This window comes from Vulpes lagopus, chromosome 4 (genome assembly GCF_018345385.1).
Source record: "Vulpes lagopus strain Blue_001 chromosome 4, ASM1834538v1, whole genome shotgun sequence".
Classification (NCBI taxonomy): Eukaryota; Metazoa; Chordata; class Mammalia; order Carnivora; family Canidae; genus Vulpes; species Vulpes lagopus.
The window spans coordinates 63,309,076-63,336,598 of NC_054827.1; the positions used below are offsets into that span (position 1 = coordinate 63,309,076).

A 27,523-nucleotide genomic window follows, 5' to 3' on the forward strand; every position below is an offset into this window, starting at 1 on the left:
TAATTTTTAGGGGCATCTGGGTAGCTCACTTGGTTGAGTGTCTGACTCTTTTTTTTTTTTTTTAAGATTTTATTTGTTTGTTCATGAGAAACAGAGAGAAAGAGGCAGAGACCCAGGCAGAGGGAGAAGCAGGCTCCATGCAGGGGGGCTGACGTGGGACTCGATCCCAGGACTCCAGGATCACGCCCTGGGCTGAAGGCAGCGCCAAACCGCTGAGCACCTGGGCTGCCCGAGTGTCTGCCTCTTGATTTTAGCTCAGGTCATGATCTCAGGGTTGTGAGATGGAGCCCTGCATCAGGCTCTGTGGTGTGCATGGAGCCTGCCTAAGATTCCCTCTCTCCCTCTGCCTGTCTCCTAACCTTTCTTCCTCTCTAAAAAAGAAGGAATTGAAAAAAAATCTCTATATTTGTTTACACTTTAAAAATTATTGAGGATTCCAAAGAGATTTTGTTTATGTGAAAAATGTATAAAAATATTTATTTTTTGCATCTTTGGAAAAATAGCAATATCATAGGGACCTACTACATGTTGAAAGAAATGACATTTTTATGAAAAGTAACTATATTTTCTAAAACCAAAAAAATTGAGAAGAATGGCATTGCTTTGCACTATTGGGAATCTCTTAAATATCTGGCTTACTAGAAGATAGCTGGATTCTCGTATCTGCTGCTGCATTCAATCTGCTGTGATGCCACACTCTGTACTGTGTACTTCTGAGAGAATGAGAATGGAAAGAGCTAATGGCATCTTAATATTATTATGAAAATAGTCTTTACTTTGTGCATCTTCTAAAAGAGTTTTGGGGACCCTACAGATCCTGAGACCATACTCTGTCCTCGCCATAGATTGAAGGTTCATGTCCTTCCAAAATTCGTAGGTTTGAAATCCAATCCCTGATGTGATGGCAGTAGGAGGTGAGGCTTTTTGGAGGTCATCAGGGTGGAGCTTTCATCAATGAGTTTAGTGCTTTTATAAAACATAACCCAGAGAGCTCCCTTACCCACTTTCAGCCATGAGATGACCCAGGAGTTAGCTGTCTGTGAACCAAGAAGAGGGCTCTCACCAGACACTAAATCTGCCAGTGTCTTTATCTTGGACGTCTTAGCCCGCAGCATTGTAAGAAATAAATGTTGATTTAGCCGCCCAGGCCATGGTACTTTGTTATAGTAGCCAAATGAACTAAGACAATCTTTAAGAAAAGGGTCAGTTTATTGCAGAATATAAAAATAATATAATTTGAGGGTAGCGACTGAGATTAAAAAATTAGATCATAGACACTGTAAATTAAAAAATAATAATATAATGGAGAAGACTTATAAAGGGAATTTTATTTTCTTTGGTTTTATAATACTTCAGTCTGAAAGAGGCTATAATATGTATTAAATTTTGGCAAAGATTAACTCAGTTTAAATAGCTGACTTCCTTGGTTCACTGATTAATAGCTAGCATTTATAAGATGAAAGCTCACTCTTTACTTTTCATGTTATCTGCCTACATAGCAAAGATTCTGTGACTTATCAGAATCATTTTATTTGTGCCTTATGTTGATTTTATTATGTTCTTGATTATTTAAGGAAAAAAAAGAACAAAGTCTTCCCACTTTTCAAAGAGCTGAGGTTCTTTACAATCACATTAACCTTCTAGGTTTGTGTTAAGTCTTTTATTGTCAATTTGATCAAATAAGTAACTAGGTATTGTTTCTCAGTAACCCATGATCCTATCTTAATTGTCTACATGTTCTTTGACAACTCTTCTGAAATTGCCTTCCTCAAACCAGAGCCCTAGGTTCATAAATAATTATTTCAGGATATCTTTTATACCTATAAGCATCTTTGAGATTTTCGAAGACCCCAGGAAAAAAGTCACAAAGATTTGCTTCCTTGCCTTATGGAAAGAGAGATGCTAGAAATAATTAGGTTTGTTCAAGATGTTCCTATTTTGAGAAGAGGATGGGAAGGGTTGACAGGTCAGAAGAGATTTTCATCTTCCTTAGCATAGATTTGGGTTTTGTTTGTTTGTTTTTTGTTTTTGTTCTTAGCATAGATTTGTATAGAGAGACGTTTTCATGATACATTTCCAAGCTTGCATGCCTAACGGGACATCCCTAGATGTTTGTTATCTATAGTACTTTTACTTTCAGGGGAAATCCAAATACAACTCATGAAATAGCTATGCAGTACCTCCAATAGAGAATTTTATTTTTTTTCCTGTGATATTATTGGGTGCAGTAATAAATAAGCCATAGCCATGGAGTCTTTGTAATCTACAGATAGATTTGTTTTGTTTTGTTTACTTGGAGGCTTGCCTAAGGACTGTTAAAAGTTATAGCCAGAGTTTGTGTCTTCAACAAACAAGGACAGTGTTAGGGACCAGTGGAAAGAAGACTATAATAGGTATTATTGGCAATTCAAAAACAGACTCATGCTCAGACTTCTGAAATGATAGCACTTAGGTAACTTTCAGACCTTACAAATGAACTGAGTCAGAATTTTCCAATCCCTTTTAGTTCAGAGACTAGGGTCTTCATGAGAGCAGACTGCTAACCAAGACCCAGCCAAGTGAAAGTTGATTACAGAGGAATGAGTGGAGTGATGAGGGGAATTTTATGGTGGTTATTCATTTGGAATATCGCTGGTTGTGTTATTATTCTGTTTTTAGTTTGTTTTGTTTTTAGGTAAATGAGGAAGCCCTTTTTCTTTCTTCTTAAGCAATCTGTAACCCACAACAATTTATTTATTCATTTGTTTATTGTTTTTATCGTATTTTTTCTCTTTTTTTAAAAAAATAGATTCCAAAAATAAAAAATAAAAAATAAATAAATAGATTCCATGCCCAACATGGGGCTTGAACTCACAATCCTGAGATCAAGAGTCACATGCTCTACCAACTGACCCAGCTGGGGGCCCCTGTAGCCCACAACAATTTGGTGTACTGCTTTTATAAGCTGAAATAAAACATTTTCACACGATATTTGATTCTCACTGATGCACCTAAATTCAGAAACTTTTCCTAAGTCTCGTGGCTTTTCAAAACCATATAGTTGCATATGTTCAATAAGAATCTGTCTGCCTTTACATCAGGAGTCATTTAGACAAATTGCCTGGAGTGTATGATTTGAGAGTGGGGCTTTTTAAATCAGTGATGACAGGTCATTTTTTTTTTTTTTTTTTATGACAGGTCATTTTAATGGAAAACAAAAGTTGACAAATGATAAGAGAAAGTTCACTTACTGGTAAGCCAGAAAACTTAGCTCATTTTGAGGACCTCAAAAATGAGGCAATCACTGAATTTATAGGTATTGCAGACAAAGTCTGGTTTGGAGAAAGGTTTTGGGACTTGATTTCTTAGCCTTAGAATAGCCAGTAATAGAATCTTTAAGATTCCAATCCAAGACTCTTTATGAAATCTCCCAATCAGAGGTTTATTTTGTGGCCTTGAAGCTTAGTGCTTAAGTTGGAATAAAAACCTCAAGGCAGCTATATGTTTGTTTAATAATGCTGCTTATCAACTTTTCTCCAAAGTCAGTGGTAAATAATTTAGGCTTTCAATAGAGCCAGGATCAGGGTGAGGCGAGTGAGATGTCGCCATGTTTTGCCAAGCTGTATTGGAGCTTGAAGCAAATGGAAAAATCAGTAACATTCTGTCTTTGTTTAAATTTTTGACATGGAGGGTTTTTTTTTGCATTACTTTTGATTTTTAAAAACATTGCATCAGGGGGATCCCTGGGTGGCTCAGCGGTTTAACCCCTGCCTTTGGCCCAGGGCATGATCTTGGAGACCCGGGATCAAGTCCCATATCAGGCTCCCAGCATGGAGCCTGCTTCTCCCTCTGCCTCTGTCTCTGCCTCTCTCTCTGTCTCTCTGTATCTTTCATGAATGAATGAATAAATAAAATCTTAAAAAAAAACAAAACAAAACATTGCATCAATGTAAAATTCATTCATTTTTCATTACTCATTTTTAAAAAGATTATTATTATTATTATATATTTTTAGTGATCTCTACACCTAATGTGGAGCTCCAATTCACAACCCCAAGATCAAGAGTTTCATGCTTTTCCTACTAAGCCAGCCAGGCACCTCTATCTTTTACTTAGTTCTTGGTGCCTCCTCAAGCCTGTGCCAAAGAAAAGAACCTCGCTTGCCTCACCTTAGCTCTGGCCTTGTTTTGTGAGCCTGTGGGAAAGCAGTCACAAACAATATGTAAAGAAAAAGCATAGCTGTGTTCCTATAAACCTTTAATTATGGAGACCAAAGTTTGATTTTCGTGTGTCACAAAAAAATATTTATCTTTTGATGTTTTTTCAACCATTTAAAAATGTGAAACTATTTTTAGCTCCAGGAGGCACAAAACCAGGCTTTGGGGGGGGACATCAGCCCACAGGTTGTAGCTAGCTCTGTTAAAAAGAAAGAAGGAAAGAAAGAAGGAAAGAAAGAAGGAAAGAAAGAAGGAAAGAAAGAAGGAAATTCCTCTGATATCAAATTGGCTTTGTTCAACAATTCATGAACCTGTTGTCTCTTTTTTAACAGCTAACTCTTCCTGCCCTTGCTTCAACTATGTAGACAATGAAGTCAAACCCAGTAAAACCAGTCTTTTGGGGTGATTAAGAATATCTTTGAGGGGCTCCTGGGGGGCTCAGTTGGTTAAAGGTCTGCGTTTGGCTCAGGTTATGATTTCAGTTTCTTGGGATTAAGCCCCATTTTGGGGTCCCCCCACTTGTGTGCTCTGTGTGTGTCAAATAAATAAAATCTTTAAAAAAATAATCTTTGAAATTACTATTCTCACAAGGAGAAGACACTATCCGGAAAAATTGTGAAAGACTGAAATGACAAAGAAAAAAATATCACTCTGAAAAAAATATCCTATGAAAGGCCAAATGTTGCCTAGCTCACTCTTCCTCATAATTTGCATTTTTCATTGCAACTGAGTCTTTACCACCCTGTTAGTTGTAGTAAGCTACTGGTAATGCAAGTGATTTTTAAAAAATATTTTATTTTTAAAGTAATTTCCACACCCAACATGGGGCTCAAACCCACAGCCCCAAAATAAGAGTCTCAGGTTCTACTGATGAAGCCTGCCAGGCGCCCAATACTAATGATTTTTGCTGGTGAAGATGCAATTGATGATTTCCCTGTGAATTTCAACCTCTTCCCCCCCCCCCACTTATTAACAAATTCATTTGAGCACTCTTCGTGGCCTTGTGTCTTGTCTTCCCAATCTCCTTGAAGTAGACTTTTGCGTTTTTTCCAGTTCCTTCAGTAATTGAGTTGAAACATTCCTTAACGCAGGTTTATTTTATTTTTCTACAAGGTTCTTGATTCTAGCTTCAAAAAAAAGAATCCTTTAGCAATGGGTTAAGACAAACATGACTTACTATAAAAGTCCAGTCTGGGGACGCCTGGGTGGCTGAGTGGTTGAGCATCTGCCTTGGGCTCAGGGCGTGACCCTGGGGTCCTGGGGGATTGAGTCCCACATCGGGCTCCCTGCATGGAGCCTGCTTCTCCCTCTGCCCGTGTCTCTGCCTCTCTCTCTCCCTCTCTCTCTCTCTCTCTCTCTCTCTGTGTGTCTCTCAGGAATACATAAAATCTTTAAAAAATAAAAAAAATTTCAAATAAAAATATACATGTGATTATTGTATATAGATCAATCTTTATGAGTTCCTAAATAATCTGGTGTTGATACACATGATAATGTTAGTAGTGGTACCTACTGGTAAGTAAGGTGAAGGAGCAGAAATTGGAAGGACCTAAGTAGAAATTTTATTTAGTACTCTATACTTAATACTTTAAACACTTAATACACTTTAAAATGCTGAAAGGCTTTTGGATGATTTCTACTGTTCTTGTGGTAGGAGACTCAAGGTAGAAGGTAGAAAAGGAGGTCATCCAAAACCTTATTTTTGATCCTTAATTTCGTATATGCACAAAGAGATTAAAATCCTTTCCAAGAGACTTTTGACTTTCTAAAACCAAATTCTCCTTGAACAAATATCTACACTGAGGTACTCATAATACAACACTTCTACATTTCAAAGCAATCTTAAAAAAGAACTTCAAGGGATGCCTGGGTGGCTCAGCGGTTGAGCGTCTGCCTTCAGCTCAGGGTGGGATCCCAGATTCCCAGGATCGAGTCCCACATCAGGCTCCTTGCATGGAGCCTGCTTCTCCCTCTGCCTAGGTCTCTGTCTCTCTCTCTCTCTGTGTCTCATGAATAAATAAAATCTTAAAAAAAAAAAAAAAAAAAAAAAGAACTTCAAGAAATATTTTCAGCAATAACAGCATCATTGGAAAATGACAGGCAACCCATGAATATAGGCAGTTTCCAATACAGCAGAGTAGTCAAAATTCATTTGTAAATTATTACTCATCTTGGAGTGATACAAAATTATGAAAGGAGATCCTTTTCCTCTTCTGTTTCAGGAAGTTGTAGAAATGTTACTAATGTTTTTATTTAATCAACAAAAGCTGCTCGGAATGCCTCTCACATAACATTTCCCGCACAGCAACATTGTTAGACATGTGGGTAAGATAGGAAAGCAGATTGGAAATGTGTATTCAACCCAAATATGACCGAGCCGTCGTGTTAACAGTAAGCTTCCATAACTATCTGAGGTGGGAGAGAGTGAGGGAATGAAGAAGTCAGCAGGAAGGACCAGGAGGGTCTCTAGATGTGAGCTCCGGGAGGAAGGAGAGGGTCTTCTTACTCGGGTCTGTATCCCCAGCATTGTCACATAGTCAGTCACCACTAAGTGTTGAATGAATAGAATAATCCAAAAGCTATCCTTACTTAACCTGGGTATGGAACTGGGATTTTTTTTTTAATTTTTAAAATATTTTATTTATTTATTCGTGAGAGAGGCAGAGACACAGGCAGAGGGAGAAGCAGGCTTCCTGCGGGGGGTGCATGTGGGACTTGATCCTGGGACCCTGGGATTTAGACCTGGGCCAAAGGCAGATGCTCAACCACTGAGCCATCCAGGTGTCCCAACACATATTTTTTAAACCTTGAATCATGCAATACATATTTTCTTAGAATTTTCCTTTTGATCGTAACCACTATGGGCATTTGTTATATAATAAAGAGAATATTTTAGGTCAGAGTGTTATCACTACACTTAAAGACATCTTCCTGATGAGTACAACTCCTCACCTAGTTTTAAAAATGATCAGTATTTGGGGGCACCTGGGTGGCTCAGTCTATTAAGCATCTGACTCTTGCTTTTGGCTCAATTCATATCTAAGGGTTGTGAGATAGAGCCCCAGGCTCTGAACTGAGTGCAGGGCCTGCTTAAGATTCTCTCTCTCCCTCTGCCCCTCCCTGGCCCTTGTCTCAAAAAAAATTTAAAAAACGTAAAAATCAGCATTTGTCGTGTCTCCCTCCTTACCATTTGAAACTAAGCTGTAAATATTATATTTCACCTTAAATATTTCAGTATGGGTCTCTTAACCAAAAAAAGCCATTCTTCTATATAATCATATTCTTTTGATGCCTAAGAAAATTAACAATAATTATATAATATCATCTAATACCCAGTCCATATTCAAATCACCATTGTACAAAGATAATTTTCTTAGTTGTTCTGTTACACTATTTTATTTTTTAATTTTTTTAAATTAATTTATTTTTTTAATTAAAAAAATTTTTTTTTCTGTTATGCTATTTTAAACCAGAATCCATTCTAGGTTTATATATTTCATCTGGTAGGGATCCCTGGGTGGCGCAGCGGTTTAGCACCTGCCTTTGGGCCAGGGCGCGATCCTGGAGACCCGGGATCGAATCCTACATCAGGCTCCCGGTGCATGGAGCCTGCTTCTCCCTCTGCCTGTGTCTCTGCTTCTCTCTCTCTCTGTGACTATCATAAATAATTAAAAAGAAAAAAAAAAAAGATTTACATCCTCTATTCCTTCATTTGAAGTCAGGTTTGTGGAGATATAATTTATGCAGTGTAAATTTCATCTTTTCCAGTGTATAGTTCTTTGATTTCTGACAAATGCATTTAGTCTTGTAACCACTACGGCCACCAAGTTACAGACTACTTCTAACTCTCCCAAAAAGTTCCATTCTAGGGATCCCTGGGTGGCGCAGTGGTTTGGCGCCTGCCTTTGGCCCAGGGCATGATCCTGGAGACCCGGGATCGAGTCCCATGTCGGGCTCCCGGTGCATGGAGCCTGCTTCTCCCTCTGCCTGTGTCTCTGCCTCTCTCTCTCTTTCTCTGTGACTATCATAAATAAATAAAAATTAAAAAAAAAAAAAAAGCTCCATTCTAGCAACCAGGGCTCTGTTTTCTGTCCCTACAGTTTTGCCTTTTGGGGAAAAGTCATAGAAGTGTAATCACACAGTATGTAGCATTTTGAGTCTTTTTTCACTCAGTGTAATGTGGTTGAGATTTGTCCATTGCTGTGGATATAACACGGTTTATCCATTCACCAATGGAAAAAGGAGTTGTATGCATCTCATATTCGTATTATACATAAAGCTGCTATAAATATTTACATAATGGCTTTTGTGTAAACATGCATTCTTATTTCTCTTTGACAAACTCCCAGGACTGAAATGGCTGGATTGTATGGTAATTGTATTTAATTTTTAAAGAAACTGGTGGCATGTTTTCCAAACTGGATACCATTTTGCATTTCCATCATCAGTATATGAAAATTTTGGTTGTTTCCCATCCTTGCCAACACCAGCTATATCAATCTTTTTAATGTTAGCCCTCCTAGTTAGGTGTGTGAGGATATATCATTAGGAGTTTAATTTAAATTACTTAAATTTTGAGGTCTAGGTTTCAGGGACAGGAAGGGATAGTTTCTGGGCTGTGTGCCATTAGAAAGACCCTACCTCACCATAACATTTAGGTCATTTCTCTATTGTCTTCTTTGTTTCCTCCTATCATGCTTTCTCTCTTGTGGCCAAGATTATAAGCTCAGGCCCAGTGCCTGTCTCAGTCTAGTCAGAAGGGTTCCAGAATTTTTCCAATCCTGAAAATTTTTATTTGCTTGTGTGTATCAGTGTATCTCTACTAAAGGAAGGGACTGAGTTAAAGGTAGAACTTGTTTGGTATTTCTTGAAAATAATTACTGATGGTAGCATAATACACAAGAAGCTCTCTTTCACACATACACATTCCCACATACCTCATGCAGTCTAAAACCTGATGGCTTCCCAGAAAATGTGCGGCAGGCTCATATTTTATTTTATTAAAAATATTTTTTTAAGTTTTTATTTTTGTAATCTATACAACCAACATAGGGCTTGAACCCATGACCCTGAGATCAAGAGTCCTATGCTCCCCTGACTGAGCCAGCCAGGATCCCTGGCTATTTTATTTTAGAAACAATTATTCTCCCATTAACCCATTCTTTTTTTTTTTTTTTTTTTAAAGATTTTATTTATTCATTCATGAGAGACACAGAGAGAAAGAGAGAGAGAGAGAGCAAGGCAGAGACACAGGCAGAGGGAGAAGCAGGCTCCATGCAGTGAGCCCAACATGGGACTCGATCCCAGGTCTCCAGGATCAGCCCTGGGCTGAAAGCAGCGTTAAACCGCTGAGCCACCCGGGCTGTCCCCATTAACCCATTCTTCAAAATTTCTTTTTGGAGTAATCATTGTCCAACTTGATCTTAGCAAATGTTTCCTAAAATGTGCCTGGAAAGGATTGTTAATTTTCTTCATTGGCTTTTCTCCAAAACCGCATTTCTAAGAAGAGACTATGAAGCAAATCTCAATATTGTTGAGGTGTCGTCTGGATCAGAAAAGCATAGTTAGAAATGAGACATTTTAGGAGTGTAGGGACGCTGGCTGTTAATGAAAGTAGATGAAACATCACGAAACAGGCAATACTATTTAAGCTAGGTCTTAGGGTTAATTTCTCTTAGAGTTAGGGTTTCTTTTGAAATAACAAATTTTCTTGTAATGCTTTATAGATTTTGGTCACTTTCCACTGGCTATGTGCTCCACATATCTTTCTGGTGAAGATCCTAATAGATCGTGGTGCCCCTGAGACTTCTAAAGTAAATTTTTTTTCTTATTTTTAAAAAGATTTTATTTATTTATTCATGAGAGACAGAGAGAGAGAGAGGGAGGCAGAAACCCAGGCAGAGGGAGAAGCAGGCTCCATGCAGGGAGCCTGATGCAGGACTCCTCCTGGGACCCTGGGGTCGCGCCCTGGGCTGAAGGCAGATGCTCAACCACTGAGCCACCCAGGTGCCCCTCATCTTTTTTTAATTTATAAGAATACGTAGAGGTTGGTAGCTGGAAAAACTATTTATCCTTTCAAAATTGACACAGAAAATGACTATATTAATTTTAGAAATAGAGTTCCTTTATACCCATAGCACTTGAAAATGACATCTACCACTATCCGCATTTGTTATCTGTCAGTAAGCCAGCAGTGAACACCTCTGATTTGTGGTCTAATAAAGATTCAAATTACTCAACCTAGACCAAATTCATTAATGTTTTGGGATGTTGCTTTTTACAGACATGGCAGCAAATAGAAGAAATGTATTGATTTGTCAGGGGAAATTATTGGCGAAACAATAGAAACTGGAAAAAGCCCTGACTCCCTAACATAGAGAAACATATGCAAACACACATACTCACATATTCTTCCAAAATAAGATGGAAATTAATTTATGAGGCAGTGGGAAAGGTAAAGAAGTCACAAAGACAGTATGCTTCCTATAACCGTGGTGGTCAAGCTATGGGGATCAGTTTCCCTTGGAGGAGAGAAAAGACTTTAACATCGAAATTTTACTCATTCCCATTACTCAGATGGGGGTAGGAGAGGGAATTCAATTACAAGCGTTACTGACCAACTAAAACATCTTACAAGAAGATGTTTAGGTTTGCTTTAACAATTAGGTTAAAGACAATGTAATTTTTAATCCCTCTACTTGGATCTTCACATGAAATTAGTAGAAAACAATGGCCCCCAAACTGGGTTGGTGCATTTGCATCATTATCTACTGTGAGCATAAGTGGATAAAAACACACAACAAACTAAATTTAAAATGATAAAACAAATGTAATTTGTGATTATAAAGCAAGTAGAACAGAACTGAAATCCAAAGCTACTGATGATAACAAAGATGAGACATTGATAAAGCGTTCTTCCAGAAAGTTGAGGGAATTTATGTAATTTATGAAGTTAAAGAGAACTGATTCCCAATAATTTCTTCCATTGTTTTCACACTTGCATATGACTCTTACTTTCTATTTTTACAGAGGAAAAAGAACTTGAAGAAAAATGTACTTTCGGGCACCTGGGTGGCTCAGTTGGTTGATGAGCCTCTGTCTTTGGGTCAGGTCATGATGGGGGTGGGGGCGGGGTCCTGGGATCAAGCCTTGCATTGGGCTTCCTGCTCAGCGGGGAGCCTGCTTCTCCCTCTGCCCCTCCCCCCACTTGTTCTCTCTCAAATAAATAAATAAAATATTTAAACAAAATGTTCTTTTAAAAAAATTTATTTATTTATTCTTAAGAGGGAGAGAGAGAGAGAGAGAGAGAGAGAGAGGGAGAAGCAGGCTCCATGCAGGGAGCCAGACGTAGGACTCGATCTCGGGTCCCCAGGATCACACCCTGGGCTAAAGGCAGGTGCTAAACCCCCGAGCCACCCAGGGATCCCCTTAAACAAAATGTTCTTTCACCCCATTCTATATCCAAAGAGTATTATCTACTCCCTCACGAGTAATGAAAACAATGTCCATCACTCGGCTAACGAGGCAACATGAGGCAAGAGGTGTCCTGATCCAGGGATTAACAAAGCCAGCAGTATCAGAGGATCAGAGCAGAGGTGGGTTTTACCCCGCATCACCACTCCTGCCACCCTTTCTCTGTCCCCTACTTGTGCCAGGAAGCATCACACATGTAACTTGAAAGGTCATTTTAATCCCTTTGGTTTGTGGATCCTGGATATGAGTGGGAGATGAAACTCTTTTTATTTAGGGAACTGGCTAGGAAGGGGCAACCTTTGCGGGTAATCAGACCCGGGAGTGAGGCAAATAAAGCCAGAGCACTGACATTCAGTTGATTATTGTACAGATGCCACAAATCGTCAACACAAAGAATCGTGGTTTGCCATTTGTGAGTCACTAACAGTAATCTTTTTAGAGGGGTGAGGGGCAGTGGGAGACAGAGAGGCCCTACACCCAGTGCGGAGCCAGACGTGGGGCTCCATCCCACAACCGAGATCACGACGTGAGCCGAAATCAAGGAGTTGGGCTTTAACTGACTGAGCCACCCAAATGCCCCTAAAAAGTGATTTAATTTATATAATATATATTAAATATATAATTAAAAATATATAAAAATATAAAATAATAATATATTATTATTATATAATAAGAAACCTAAATGTTTTTAAACTTAGGAGGAAAAACATTTGTTCAGGAGATATATGCAACTCAACTATTTTATCTAAAGTCCCTGTTCTGGGCAGCCCCGGTGTCCCAGTGGTTTAGCATCGCCTTCAGCCCGGGCCGTGATCCTGGAGTCCCGGAATCAAGTCCCACGTCGGGCTCCCTGCATGGAGCCTGCTCCTCCCTCTGCCTGTCATGAATAAATAAATAAAATCTTACAAAAAATAAATAAATAAAGTCCCTGTTCTAGCAGTGGAAAGTGAGAAAAATATCAATTACAATATAGGATATGGCTGGACACAGAACTGAGGGGTTATAAATGGAGGAACATCTTTGTGTAGCATTAATTTCATGTAGGTAGAAGAAAAGATAAATATGGGAATCTTAAGCAAAAGAAAGAAAGAAAACTTAAACCCCCAGGTTTGCCTCAATTATCCCATTAATTTACATAAAAGTGGGAGAACAATGAATAAGGATTGTAAGTCCTGGTGTCTCCTTGCATGACCTTGAATTAATCTTTGAAGAGGCATGGATAATTGATTGCTTTGCTTTCTCCCAATAAACTGCATTAAGTCTTGGTTTCCTCAGGACTGTTTGCTGGCCAAGTACATTTCCTATTCCACATCAACAATAGCAAAAAAATGATCATAAATGTAGCTATAGTATATACTATTTCATAGTTACGTGTATCAGTTGTTCTGGGAAGAGGTCAACTGGGTTCTCTGCTCAGGTTCTCACGAGGCTGAGATCAAGGCGTCCGTGCCCCGTGCTCTTTCTTCTGCAGCTCGGGATCTTCTCGGAGGCTCATGTGTTTGATTGGCATAATTTAGAATTCCACGGGACTGAGGAATGGCCTTGGCGCCCATCATCAGCCTACTTAGTTCCTCGGGGCCACCAGCCACGTAGTTTTCTCCAGGCCATGGGAGCTTGGTTCTTCCAGGCCGACAGTAAAGCATTTGCTGCTGCTCTTCACCTCGGACTTCTCCTGTACTCGGACTTGCAGACCTTATTCCAGAGAGCTCACCTGATAACATCGTGTCTACCCGAGATAATCTCTTTAAAATGCAACTGATTAGCACCTGGAGGTGCTAGCTCCAGGAGCAAGCTTAATTTGGGAGTAGGGCTGGATTCCGTCGTGGGAGCTGGAGCTGCGGCGAGGGACAGGAACGGTGCACCGGCACGGGGCAGCTGGGGAAGGGCTCTTGTGACAGGTGGCACCGGGGCTGAGACCCAGGTGAGCATCAGTCGGTCAGATGAGCCGAGGGAAGAACAGTGCAGGCAGCAGCTGAACGTTTTCTTAATAAGCTTTGTGCCCGTTGTTGGGACTTGAGCCAGCTGTCTTTGGCTTTGAGCACTTCAGAAGCTCATTTGTGTGGTATCTTTGGTTCTGAGCGTTTCAAAAACACAATCCAATAAGGAATAAAGTTTATTGAACCCTTGGGGCGCTGCATGGTTTTTCTGCACAAAGGACAATGTCTTCTGCTCCCGAAGAGTGTTTACTAGGCCGTCCGTTGCCCCCACCCCCATCAGTGGGGTCGACAGCACGGTCCCCGTGTTCTACCCGGGTCACTGGTGCCAGAGGATGTTTCAGCTGTTTATAACGATGATCATTACCCAACTGCAAGCATTACAACTTTTTATCCTGAAGTGTCTTATTACTGGCAAATGTGACTTTCAAAGGGAGTATATTGTATGTCAGCAAACAAGAAAGCAAAGGCTTTTCTGTTAGGGATGACTGAATGATTAAAAAAAGCATTTCAATAAAATATATTTGAATTAAAAAAAAAAGAAAAGCTTTTATTTAAACTCAACTTTTTAGGGAATCCCTGGGTGGCTCAGTGGTTTAGTGCCTGCCTTTGGCCCAGGGTGTGATCCTGGGGTCCCAGGATCTAGTCCCACATCGGGCTCCCTGCAGGGTGCCTGCTTCTCCCTCTGCCTCTCTCTCTTTGTGTGTCTTTCATGAATAAATAAACATCTTTGAAAAAAATAAACTCAACTTTTTAAATTTATAGACTGGCTTTCACTGTGAATCTACATCATAACACAAGTCTACCCCAGGTTTGAATTTTATCCATATACGAAAATAATTTATATTATAAAGCCCACTATTTCACCACAAGTAGTTATACGCTGAAAAAAAATCATTTGAATAAACAAGTCATTATTTCAGTGTTCATTTTCTTCCTGTCATCCCCTCTTCTCTACCTCATTTATAAATTACAAAATTCTGGAAACTCCACATAAGAAATAATTCTGAATCCTACCCCTACTTTATTCTCCCGACAATAATTGCCTTATCATACTTTTACGTTTTCCCTGTTGACCCATTGGACAATCTTAACTCTTCTTGCTGCTAGGAGCCTCTTCCTTCTCTAGTTCATCTCTTCTAGTTACCAGATTATGTTCCTAAAAACTGAACAAAGTCACTGTCCTCCTGGAGTTTACAAAAGTCAAAATGAATGTGGTAATGACGTATAAATAAAGACAGGATAAGAAGGAAGAGTAAAGGTGGGAGTAATTCAGTTTTAATGGGAAAAAAAAGACATACAGCATTATATAATTTCAGGGTATATGCATTAGGAAGGAATAATTTTAGGTAGGGTGATAATCTTGATTATAACAAATGTTAATGACTTTCAGCCAAAGGCCAGCAGGAACACACCCATAGTCAAACCAACTTGGGTTTATTGACCTGTCACAAAGACAGATAGCACACCAAGAGGAACTGTGGAGTCTCACTAAAAAAAGGTGTTGTAAATGGCTTATTATTATAGGATTGGGATTGTGTTAGGTGATTCTAGGACAGTTCAAGACTTTGCCCTGGATCGGATGCTGTTAGAAAGCAGGTAAATCTACGATTGAATATTTTAATAATAATTGCTGTCTAGAAGGTAGGAAGAACAGAGCAAGGCTAGGTTATAATTGGTTCGAGAAACAGAAGCCATTTATTTTTTAAATAATATTTTATTTATTTATTCGAGAAAGAGAAAGACCGACAGAGAGCAAGAGAGCACAAACAGTGGAGAGGGAGAAGTGTTTGCACGGAGCCTGATGATCTGGAACTCGATCCCAGGACCCGGGGATCATGACCTCAGCTGAAGGCAGACGCTTAGCCAACTGAGCCCCCCCAAGCATCCCCAGAAGTCATTAATATTAGCCAGGATGCTTGGTCATTTTTGTGCTTTGGGGGATGTTCTTGTATTTTTGTGTTCTTGTTCAGACCTGATTATAGAGGGGTCTTATTTTTGGCTGGTCCATTATGGTTACAGAGTGGCCACGACTGATGTTGATGTTTTGTGAGATTGTTGATGTTCCACACAACACTCAGTCCTGGTGGAGAATGCCAGTAACATCGAGGCCTAGCTAATAGCTCCCAGTTGCTGCTTTGCTTTTTCTAACTAACAAAACCATCAAGTGCATAGTTGTCTCTAAATTGCTATTTATAACTCTTACTCATAACTCTGTTCCCTGAATATTTAAAATATTTATCAGTGTTATTACTTGGGGTAATTAGTTCAAAAACTCACCAGGGATCTGGTGACCACAGCAGTGGCTCGCTTCATCATTACTAAAATACACAAGACTCTTCTACAAGCTGTGGTAAGGAGAAGAACAGCCACCTGTTTGCGGTTGAACAGCTCTGGAATTGGAAGGGCTAGGGCTATAAATTTCAGAAACTACTTGAAAAATCTGTCACTTGCCTCATGTTCTGAAAACAAGAAGCTAGAGTTAGATTATATGTGTAATTCCGATAGGTCTCCATGGTGCCAAGCTGCGCAGTAATCAGATGGTTAAAATCACGTAGAGATTCTAGGGCCCCAAATCCAGAGTCTGATTCGGCCTGAGTTTTGGACATTTATCCATGTTTTAAAAGTTTCTTTTCTTGGGCCACCTGGGTGGCTCAGCGGTTCAGCATCTGCCTTATTAGGCCCAGGGCGTGGTCCTGGAGACCTTGGATTTAGTCCCATGTCAGGCTCCCTGCAGGGAGCCCGCTTCTCCCTCTACCTGTGTCTCTGCCTCTCTGTGTCTCTATGAATAATAAAATCTTTAAAATTTTTTTTCTTTTCAATTGCTGAGTAGTATTCCATAGAACGAGTGTACCAACTTATTTATCCAGTTTCTACAGATGGACATCTGGGCTGTTTATAGATTTTGGGGATCGTGAATAAAGCAGCTATGACTATTTCTGCGCAGGCCTTCTTTGTGGATACATTCTTTTCTATTTTTCGGTGCATTTCTGTGAGTGGAATTCCTAGGTCATAGCGTATATTTAACTAGTGTGAAACTAATGGGTCCATAATTTCGACATGAAGTAATAAGGAAAGTTAGAACACCCTCTCCGTTTGCTCAAAGTGCAGCTTGGTAGAGATGGCGAAGGGCCTGTCCTAAGGCCTCTGGCGAGTCCTGTCCCTTCTAACCTCCCCTCAGTGTGGAAGCTCCGGGGCCCTGGAAGATTCCCACAGGGTCCCAGAGGGATGAAAGCTCCAGGTCCGGCAACTGCAGAAATGCAGTGTAGGCAGCGCATTCGACACAGTACTAAGTACGTAGGACCTTTTGACAAATCTTTGCCTCTAGGTTTCTTGGAACGCCACCTCTCTGCGATCAAACTCAGAGACCGGCTTCCCTGGGTGCTGACAGCCCTAAAGCACCAGTCATTGTGCGCCAGGAAGCCACTGCTAGCCAAGGTTGGGGGGTACCGACCTGGGCGGAGGCGGGTGGGAGGCCCCAGGGCTGGGAAAGTGGGCTCAGAGCCGAGGGGGCCTGGAGGCTTGAAATACTGCTTCAGACTCACTCTCAAGTCATTCGTAGCAGCTTTTAAAAACTACCCACCGCTGCCTGCTGCCCCTTCAGCAGGTAACAGGCTCCCCTTCAAGGAGAAGGGGGCCTCGTCACTTTGCCCTCTGCCCCCGGGTCCCCCTGCTTCAGTGGCCCGTCCCTCAGGGCGCCCAGGCAACGGCCTGGCCCTGCTGTTCCTCCACCCCAGGCCCTTTTCATGACCCTCCTCTACGCTGACCCGTTCCTGTCGCCTAGGCCTCTCCCAGGTCAGCCAGGCCTCTCCCAGGTCAGCTCCCAGGTCGCCTAGGCCTCTCCCAGGTCAGCCAGGTCTCTCCCAGGTCAGCTCCCAGGTCGCCTAGGCCTCTTCCAGGTCAGTTAGCCTCTCCCAGGTCAGCTCGGTCTCTCCCAGGTCGCCTAGGCCTCTCCCAGGTCAGCTAGGCCTCTCCCAGGTCAGTTAGCCTCTCCCAGGTCAGCTCCCAGGTCAGCTAGGCCTCTCCCAGGTCAGCTAGACCTCTCCCAGGTCAGCTAGACCTCTCCCAGGTCAGCTAGGCCTCTCCCAGGTCAGCTCCCAGGTCACCTAGGCCTCTCCCAGGTTGCCTAGCCCTCTCCCAGGTCCTCTCTACACACCAGGTGCTGCTCCAACCCCTGCCCTGATGCTTGGGTGCCTGATAAACCTTCCAGATGGTTGGCTGTCCTCTATCCCATCTGGGCCACGAGGACCACCTACAACTGGTTATCTCCTGGGAGGCTCTGCAGTCACTACTCAGGAGTAGGACAGGAGGGTGGATGGCGGGTGGCAGCACCCCGAGGGCGTAGGGACGGCCAGTGGAGCCCCCAGCCTGCAAAGCTGAGGACTCAACCAGTTGACAACATGTCTTAGGGCTTGGCCTGGAGACATGACAAGTGATTTCACTGAAATAGTTAGGAGTCAGCAGACACCCCAGCAAGGGTACAACCAAGCGGAACAGAGAGGGGGCGGCCCCACCCACCAGCCCCTCCCTGAGAGCATGGCCCCGGCACTCAGAGCTGCAGCACCCAGGGGCCTCAGCATCCAGGGGCCTCAACACCCAGGGGCCTCAGCACCCAGGGCCCCAGCACCCAGGGTCTCAGCATCCAGGGGCCTCAGCACTCAGGGTCTCAGCATCCAGGAACACAGCACCCAGGGGCCTCAGCACCCAGGGCTGCAGCACTCAGGGTCTCAGCATCCAGGGGCCTCAGCACTCAGGGTCTCAGCATCCAGGAACACAGCACCCAGGGGCCTCAGCACCCAGGGGCCTCAGCACCCAGGGCCTCAGCACCCAGGGCCTCAACACCCAGGGGCCTCAGCACCCAGGGCTGCAGCACTCAGGGTCTCAGCATCCAGGGGCCTCAGCACCCAGGGCTGCAGCACTCAGGGCCTCAACACCCAGGAACACAGCACCCAGGGCCTCAACACCCAGGGGCCTCAGCACCCAGGGCCTCAACACCCAGGGGCCTCAGCACCCAGGGCTGCAGCACTCAGGGCCTCAACACCCAGGAACACAGCACCCAGGGCCTCAACACCCAGGGGCCTCAGCACCCAGGGCTGCAGCACTCAGGGCCTCAGCATCCAGGGGCCTCAGCACTCAGGGTCTCAGCATCCAGGAACACAGCACCCAGGGGCCTCAGCACCCAGGGCCTCAACACCCAGGGGCCTCAGCACCCAGGGCTGCAGCACTCAGGGCCTCAACACCCAGGAACACAGCACCCAGGGTCTCAGCACCCAGGGCCCCAGCACCCAGGGCCGCAGCACCCAAGGTCTCTGCCACCCCCCGCTCCCCGGCACCCCTGGCAGCCAGGGCAGCCGCTTCCGGCTCCTCCGGGGCCTCGCTCTCCCGGCGCGGGGGGGTGGGGGCGGGGAGCGCGGCGGCGCCCGGCCAATGGCGGCTCCTGACCTCACACCTCCCGACGTCAGCGCGGCCGCGCGAACGGATGTCACCGCGCCGGCTCGGAAGCCGCTCCTCCCGTCCCGGCGGCGGGGCAGGCGCGCGCCCGGCTCCTTCCCGGCAGGTCCCGCCCGGCGGCCCCCGCAGCCCCGCCCCCTCCCGAGGCCCCGCCCCCTCCGCGCGCGCCCGCCGCGGCCCCGCCCCCTCCGCGCGCGCCCCCGCCGCGGCCCCGCCCCCTGCCCGAGCGGGCCGCGCGCCCCTGCGGCTCCGAGCTGTGTCGCGGGTGCGCGCGCCGCCGGCGGAGCCGCAGTTAAAATGGTCCGAGCGGGACCCCGCGTCCCCCCCGCCGCCGCCGCCGCCGCCGCCGCCGCGCTGCCGGACTGAGCCGCCGGGCCGGGCGTGGAGCGGTCCCCGGCCGCAGGCCCCCGCCGCCCCCGGCCCCCGGCCCCCCGGCCCCGGGCACAGCATGTAGCCCCCGGCGCCCCCCCCCGCCGCGTGTGCGCCCGAGCGCGAGTGCGCGGAGCCCCGCCGCCCCGTCCCGCCGGCCGTCCCCGTCCCGCCCGCCGCCCGCCGCCCGCCGCCCGCCGCCCCGCGCGGCCTCCTATATGGGCCACCTCCTGTCCCGGGAGCCGCGAAGCCGCCCGAGCCGCAGGAGGCCGCGCTGCTGCAGCTGGTGCCGCCGCCGCCGCCCGCGCCCGCGCCCGCCCCGCAGCCGGGACTGCTTCTTCCGCGGGCCCTGCATGCTCTGCTTCATCGTGCACAGCCCCGGCGCGCCCGCCCCCGCCGGCCCGGAGGAGGAGCCGCCGCCGCCGCCGCCGCCGCCGCCGCGGGCCCGGGCCTCCGCCGAGGACTGCGCCGCCGCCGCCCGCCGCTTCCTGCTGGCCCCCGCCGCCGCGTCGCCCGCCTCCCGCTGCCGCGAGCTGGGGCTGGCCGCCGCCGCCGCCTGGGAGCGCCGCGGCCCGGGCCTCCTCCTGGCGGGCGTGGGGCCCGTGCGCCTCCTCGGGCCGCCCGCCGCCCTGCGGCTCCTGCGCGGGCCGCCGCCGGCCGCCGACATGGTGTGCAAGCGCAAGGGCGCCGGGCTCCCGGCCTGCACGCCCTGCAAGCAGCCCCGCTGCGGGGGCCCCGGGGGGCGCGGCGGGCGCGGGCGCGGCGGGCACGGCGGGGCGCACGGAGGGCCCGCGGGGGGGGGCGCCTCGCCGCCGCGGCCCCCCGACGCCGCCTGCTGCCCCGCGGCCCCCGAGGCGCCCGCGCCCCCCGAGGCCCCCGCGCCCCCCGCGCCCCCCGGGGCCCCCGCGGCGGCCGGCGGGGACGCGGGGCGAGCGGGGGGCGCCGCCCCCTCGGCCGCCCCGCAGCAGCAGCAGCAGCAGCAGCAGCAGCACGACTGCGGCGACGCCGACCGCCGGGAGCCCCCCGAGAACCCCTGCGACTGTCACAGGGATCCGCCCCCCGAAACCCCGGACATCAACCAGCTGCCGCCGTCCATCCTGCTCAAGGTGGGTCTGCGCCGCGGGCGACGGCTGCCCCGGCCCCGGCCCCGGCCCCCGTGACCCCGCGGCCCCCCATCCCCGAGAGCCCCGCGCCCCTGCGGCCCCCGTGACCCCGCGACCCCCCATCCCCGAGACCCCCGTGACCCCCCGGCCCCCGTGACCCCCATCCCCGAGACGCCCGTGACCCCCCGGCCCCCATGACCCCCCCATCCCCGAGACCCCCGTGACCCTCCGGCCCCCGTGACCCCCCATCCCCGAGACCCCCCGTGACCCTCCATCCTCGAGACTCCCGTGACCCTCCGGCCCCCTTGACCCCCCATCCCCATGACCCCCCCATCCCCGAGACCCCCGTGACCCTCCGGCCCCCGTGACCCCCCATCCCCGAGACCCCCGTGACCCTCCGGCCCCCGTGACCCCTCTATCCCCGAGATCCCCGTGACCCCCCGGCCCCCGTGACCCCCCAACCTCGAGGCCCCCGTAACCCCCCCATCCCCGAGATCCCCGTGACTCCCTGACCCCCGTGACCCCCCCATCCCCGAGACGCCCGTGACCCCCCGGCCCCCGTGACCCCCCCATCCCCGAGATCCCCGTGACCCCCTGACCCCCGTGACCCCCCCATCCCCGTGACCCCCGTGACCCCGCCCCCTCGCCCCGGAGCTGGTCTCTCCGCCCCCTGAGCGCAGTGGCCCCCCCCCCCCAGCCGGAGTCCGAGGGGGAGAGGCTGGTGGGGAGGACGCTCAGGCCTGTCGGGGGAAGCCCGAGACCTCGGCGCTCAGCAGGCGCTCAGCAGCTCGGGCTGCGGCCTCCCTCGGTCCCGCCCCGCAGCCCGGCGGCTCCCGGCGCTCCAGGCGCTCCCGGCTGGGCCCGGCGGCCACTCCTGTCCACTGCATGTCCGAGCGGGTGTGCTACGTACACATGCATGTTTTATGTGTGAGTGTGTTTTGCATACTAGTGTATTTCATGTGTAAATAGGTCTTATTTATAAACGTGTTTTATTTATAAACATGTCTTATTTATAGACACATAAAAGCATTTTTATATATAAATATACACATTCACATATATATATATATACACACATTTATATGTAAATACATTTATAAACATACATTTTAGGGAATCCCTGGGTGGCTCAGTGGTTTGACGCCTGCCTTCGGCCCAGGTCGTTATCCTGGGGTCCTGGGATCGAGTCCCACATGGGGCTCCCTGCATGGAGCCTGCTTCTCCCTCTGCCTGTGTCTCTGCCTCTCTCTCCGTGTTTCTCATGAATAAATAAAACCTTTAAAAAAAACATACATTTTACACATAAATATATTTTTTATATAAAATATATACATTTTTGTATGTAAATGTATATGAATACATACATTTTATATATTTTTATATATAAGTATACACATTTCTGTAAATAAATATATAAATATACGTTTATATATAAACATATACACATTTAACATACGAATATCCATTTATACATACATACAATTTTAACATGAATATATAAATATATACATTTAATATATGAATATATATTTATAAGTATTTACGTTTTAATATATGAATACATTTATAAATATATTAATATATGAATATTTATATGAATACATTTATATATATTATATATGAATACGTGTATATAAATACAAGTATATATATACACTTTTTAAATATATGAATAGACGTTTGTATATGAATGTATACATTTTAAATATATAACTATGTATTTATATGTATAAATATATATTTTCATATATAAACGTACATTTTTATATGTAGGTATATTTATGTGTATAAATATATGTATTCTTATTTGTATGTATATTTACATATAAGCACATATATTACGAATATACTAATAGAGCACGTGTATACTCTTACCAGCTGAGCAGTTGACACTGGCTGCTGCAGCGGCCTCCGCCTGCGAGCCCGCGTGACCGTCCCCACCCCGGCGGCCGCTGGTTGCGGGTTCAGCGAACATCCACCAGGAGCGAGCCCGCTGCCCCCGCGACCCCCCCCCCCTCCCCCGGCCTCCCAGCGCCGGGACACAGCCGGGGGCTCCCTGCACCAGGCACTTGAGAATCTGGGTTGGAGGACTTGTCCAAGGTCACACTACAGGGTAAGGGCACACCTGGGGATTCAGGCCTTCCCGAGGACCTGAAAACCCTTTGGGTCACGCTGTGTTCTGTGGCCTTAGTACATGTTAATCCTTACGTGGAAACCTATAATTTGTCAGAAGGTAGGGAAATTTGTTTTTTTTTTAAGGGATGGAGGTGAGTGGAGCTGTGTGTCCTGTGGGAGCTTTGTCTCACTTTACTAAGTAAAATTTACAGTTTAGTTTATGTTAGCGGGAAATTTATTTATTTAGTTTTTAAGATTTTATTTATTCATGAGAGACACAGAGAGAGACAGAGGCAGACACACAGGCAGAGGGAGAAGCAGGCTCCATGCAGGGAGCCCGAGGTGGGACTTGATCCCGGTCCCCAGGATCACACCCTGGGCCGAGGGCAGGTGCTCAGCCGCTGAGCCCCCCGGGCTGCCCATGATAGTGGGAACTTTAATTGAGTGACAAAGTTAGTGTTGTTATTTCTAGCAAGTTGTGTCTTCCTTATGTCCCCCCCCCCCCAACTTAATAGACCTTTTTCAGTGTGGAGATGTTTAATACCAGTCAAAAATAACCTAGATAAGGGATCCTTGGGTGGCGCAGCGGTTTGGCGCCTGCCTTTGGCCCAGGGCGCGATCCTGGAGACCCGGGATCGAATCCCACATCCGGCTCCCGGTGCATGGAGCCTGCTTCTCCCTCTGCCTGTGTCTCTGCCTCTCTCTCTCTCTTTCTGTGACTATCATAAATAAATAATAATAATAATAAAAAAAATAACCCAGATAAGAATTTGGCTACTTTTACTGTTACGGAAGTAACTGTCATCAGTCACAATTGTTATTGTCACAAATGTACTTTTTACATTAGACTTTTTTGCACATTTACAGTCCTGTGTGTTTAGATCTGTTTTACTGGGATGTTAGTGTTCTTTTTAAAAGATTTTTATTTATTTATTCACGAGAGACACAGAGAGGCAGAGACACAAGCAGAGGGAGAAGCAGGCTGTCTGCGGGGAGCCCAATGCGGGACTCGATCCCAGGACCCCAGAATCACATCCTGAGCTGAAGGCAGATGCTCCACCATTGAGCCACCCAGGAATCCCCAGGATATTAGCGTTCTTGCAAATAATATAGCAAGAGAATGGGAAAGCTTAAGTTTCCCTTGAGTCAAATGTAACGATTTAACTCTTATGGAAGTGTACTTTTTGGAGGAGTAATCGCTTCCTCTGTGTTCAGGGTGTGCATTTTAGGGCCGAGGGAACTTCCTTGAGTCCTTTAAATAAGCAAATGACAAATATCAACAAATATTTGGTATAGAGGTTTGATTACTGTGTTGTTACTTGGCAAGTAAGACTTTAGAAACCAAAACAAAACCCGGATACTTTGTGCTTTCTACCCAAACCATCATTTCAGGAGGTAGGGAACATTTTAATACCAAAATCATAAAATAAATAAGTAAAGTAGTACATGATCTCATAGTAAAGAAAATTTCTGTAGATTAAGTTTTGCTAGAATAGATTACCTGCTAAAAACATTTTTTTTTTTTTTTTCAAATTAGCTGTGGACTGTTGAAAACTTGGTCTAAAGGACATTTGAGGATTTTACCCATTGAATTTGCCCGGTTTGTTGGGCCGTTTAGACACGTCAGGTAGATTTCCTTGTATTATGAAGTTGAGTACAGATTCTCTGTGTGGGTGTCATGGTCTTAGTGGTATTCGGCATGGAGTTAAGACTGTTGGAATGAATTGAAATTGAAGTGGTTCAGGGTTTACCAACTGATTCCAACTTTTAGGAACAGGGCTTTGGGTGGTAGAGGCTCTGTCAACATAGATTGTGCTCATTGCTCTATCCCTTCCCCTAAGTGCAGTGGCTGGTATTTAGTAGCTCCGAGTAAATATTTTTGAAGAAATGAATGGCTAGGTGTTTAGGAAGTCTGGGCTGATACTCTGGGTGCGTATGCCATGCCACTAGGAGAAGCCTGTATGAAATGTTTATATCCTAACCTGCGTTGTTTTGCACTACAATAAGACCCACGTGATGGTGAAAGTGTTCTTGCTCTATTTTTTGGTTGAGAACTGGGGATATTCCGCTTGGAGAAGAGAAGATTTTAGGAGCTATACTGATATTTTCATGGTACAAGAAGAATTGTTGTAGAGAGAAGTACAAATCCATCACCTCTGTTGGAAAAATTCTTGGAAAGCATGGCCCTTCTTCCCTAATGATGGGTCAGTAGCCTTTATGATGTTTTGCTGTATCTTTTGTACCAGAAGTTAACTGTAGTCCTTTAAAAAAAAAAAAGGTGAGGGGGTGTGGAGGAGGGAGAGTTTGGAAGAGAAATGTAAGGAAAAGTGATTTAAAGATTATTTTTAAGAAAAACGACCAACTTTTTCCAGGTAAATTTTTTTTCCAGGCACAAAGCAGAATGAAACAAAGCAACAAAAATACCCCACCTAAATTCTTTTTATGGCGCTTCATAGGGCAAATTTTTGGTTCAGTATCAACAAGATTTTCTCTTTAAATTTTGTTTTTTTTTGTAACTTGCCTTAAAGCATTAAAATAATGCAGGTAGGGCAAAAGTTTGCCTAGATTCACTCCTACCTTCCTATCTAATTTCCTCTCCAGAGGTAACTAACCACTGTTACCAGTTTAGATTGTTCTTCTAGAACTGCTCTGTAGAGTACAGTAGCTGAAAGTCGTTAAAATTAAATTTAAAATTCAGTCTCTCAGTCACAATAGTCACATTTCAGAGATCAGTAGTCACGGGTGCCTGGCTGCTAACCATAGTGGACTGTGCAGATGCAGATACATTTCTGTCGCTGCAGAAAGACCGGTGTAAACCTTCATAGCTATTTAAATGCACCAAAATGTACGTGTTTTGTTTTGTTAATAGTATGGGTTGGAAGTCGTTCCTTTTTAGTAAGTAGTGTATATGGTTTCTTTCATTCCTTTATTTAAGTAATCTCTACACGTCATCTGGGGCTTGAACCTGCAACCCTGAGATCAACAGCTACGTGCTCAACCAACTTAGCTCTTCCTTCAGTCTTTTTAACTGCTGTGTAGTATTCTGTAATGTTATACTGTAGTTTTCTATTATTGAATTTTTCCAAATTATTGCTACTGTAGAGAGTTCTAATGTTTTCTGTGTGCATATAGTCATTTTCTTGTAGGGTGGATTTCAGTTAGGTGGAACTTTAGGGTTAAAGAATGTGTACATTTGGAAATTTAGAAAATCCTTTCTAAGAAGAACTGTGTAAACGTGGAATGAATTTTTTCTTGAAGTAGCTTCGCTGGAGATAATAATTTAACTTCGGAGCAGTAAGAGACCTCTGAGATCTTCTGGTTATTCCCCCACTTCTTTTGTGTGAGAAAACCGGCCTGGAGAGGTGAAATAGCTTACCCCAAGACATTTTAGGTAGTGAAAGGCAGACCCTGGGTTGGAGCCCCTCTCCGTGTTTCCAGGCCAGGAGATCTTTTCCCTATATTGTTGAAGAGGGTCTCAGTAATCTTCTCTCAGAGACCGTATGAAAGAGATTCCTGACTTGGTGGTGGCGGGGAGGAGCTTATACCAGACAATTTTGGAGCTATTATGAGTCAGAGGCTAATTTTTTTTTTAATTTTTATTTATTTATGATAGTCACAGAGAGAGAGAGAGGGGCAGAGACACAGGCAGAGGGAGAAGCAGGCTCCATGCACCGGGAGCCCGACGTGGGATTCGATCCCGGGTCTCCAGGATCGTGCCCTGGGCCAAAGGCAGGCGCCAAACCGCTGCGCCACCCAGGGATCCCTCAGAGGCTAATTTTATAATTGGGCCTGTAGGGTTGAATTGTGGTCCTTAAATATAAGAAATATGAGAAGTAGGGAATGGCTCTTCACAGATCAACTGTGGAAATAGCATTTTCTTAAGGCCTTAGGCCTAGTTCTAGTTCTAGGTCTTTGGTTGAGGGATTGCTTTGGATCAAATAAGGCGGCTTCAGTCTTTGGTACCTGTTGCCTTCATAGCCTCAAGCAATCCTGCCTTCTGATGTCACAGTTAGGTTTTTATATTGTGGAGCCCCTATGCAACAGTTTTACCAAATGATAGCAGTGGAATACTTTTCTTTAAGTGTTACTATTTGAGTAACAGGTATTTTGAGATATTTAGAGACTTTGTGTGCTTTATGTTTAGGTATCTTGCTCTCTGTCAGCCCGACCTGTTTCTTTCCAAAGGAAACCAGGCTAGAGACTCCAGAGTCTGTCAACACAGTTGGGAAAACCGCCTCACCATGCCCACACCCCTGATAACGTGTTAGGTATTAGATCTTTATTTTTACAGCTTCATTACCAACAGGTTGCTTTAGTGATCAAGGAAGAATTTTATGAGATAAATGTGCTTTGGGGGAAGCCTTATGTGCTCGACCTGTTTCTTTTTAGATATGAAAATAAGGATGAAAGCAATGGAAATGGGAGTCAAAAAAAAAAAAAAAGCAATACCACTGTTTAAAGTTTTGAATGTAGATTACTAGTGGGTAAGAAGAACTAAGTTATATGTAGCATTTCATGAATGCTTGACTTACTACTCCAGGGCCAGGTCACTTCTAGAACGTATGTCTCTGTAGTTCTGGGGATGAGTTTAGTCAACTCTGAAATAGAATGTTGTTAGGAAGTCAGGTTCAAGATTTTTTTTTTTTTTTTGCTGAAGAATGTCAAGTAATCTCGATTAACTTAATCAGGCCACAAAAGGTGAGATTTGTTTTCTTTTTACCTTAAGAGGTCTATAAATTTTGGTGCTTTGTAATGAGTAGCTGTCAAGGGAATAACCCTGGGCGTTTTTTTTTTTTTTTTCTTTTTTCTTTTTTTTGGCCAACTTTGGAATACCAAGTTGTATAAGTGATAGGGAATATGAGAAGATAAGTGAAGGCATATA

General features: G+C 45.3%; 1 protein-coding gene and 1 long non-coding RNA gene across 3 annotated transcripts in view; one reads left to right on the top strand and one right to left on the bottom strand.

The window, feature by feature from the left end:
• The window catches only part of LOC121489230, a 173,678-nt gene extending 154,478 nt beyond the window's left edge, over positions 1 to 19,200 (bottom strand). The window contains exon 1 of the long non-coding RNA XR_005987300.1: positions 19,046 to 19,200. This is a non-coding gene — a long non-coding RNA (uncharacterized LOC121489230). The remainder of the gene's footprint in view (positions 1 to 19,045) is intronic.
• A 343-nt stretch (positions 19,201 to 19,543) lies between these two features.
• FBXL17 (F-box and leucine rich repeat protein 17) overlaps positions 19,544 to 27,523 on the top strand; it is a 495,621-nt gene continuing 487,641 nt past the window's right edge. Inside the window, exon 1 of one of the 2 annotated variants that reach the window (XR_005987299.1) lies at positions 19,544 to 20,529. Coding sequence is in view for 1 of the 2 variants with exons in the window: in XM_041751974.1 (XP_041607908.1) it covers positions 19,642 to 20,529 (888 nt within the window). In the remaining variant the exon portion in view is untranslated. The remainder of the gene's footprint in view (positions 20,530 to 27,523) is intronic. The other variant, XM_041751974.1, reaches the window with a different exon arrangement.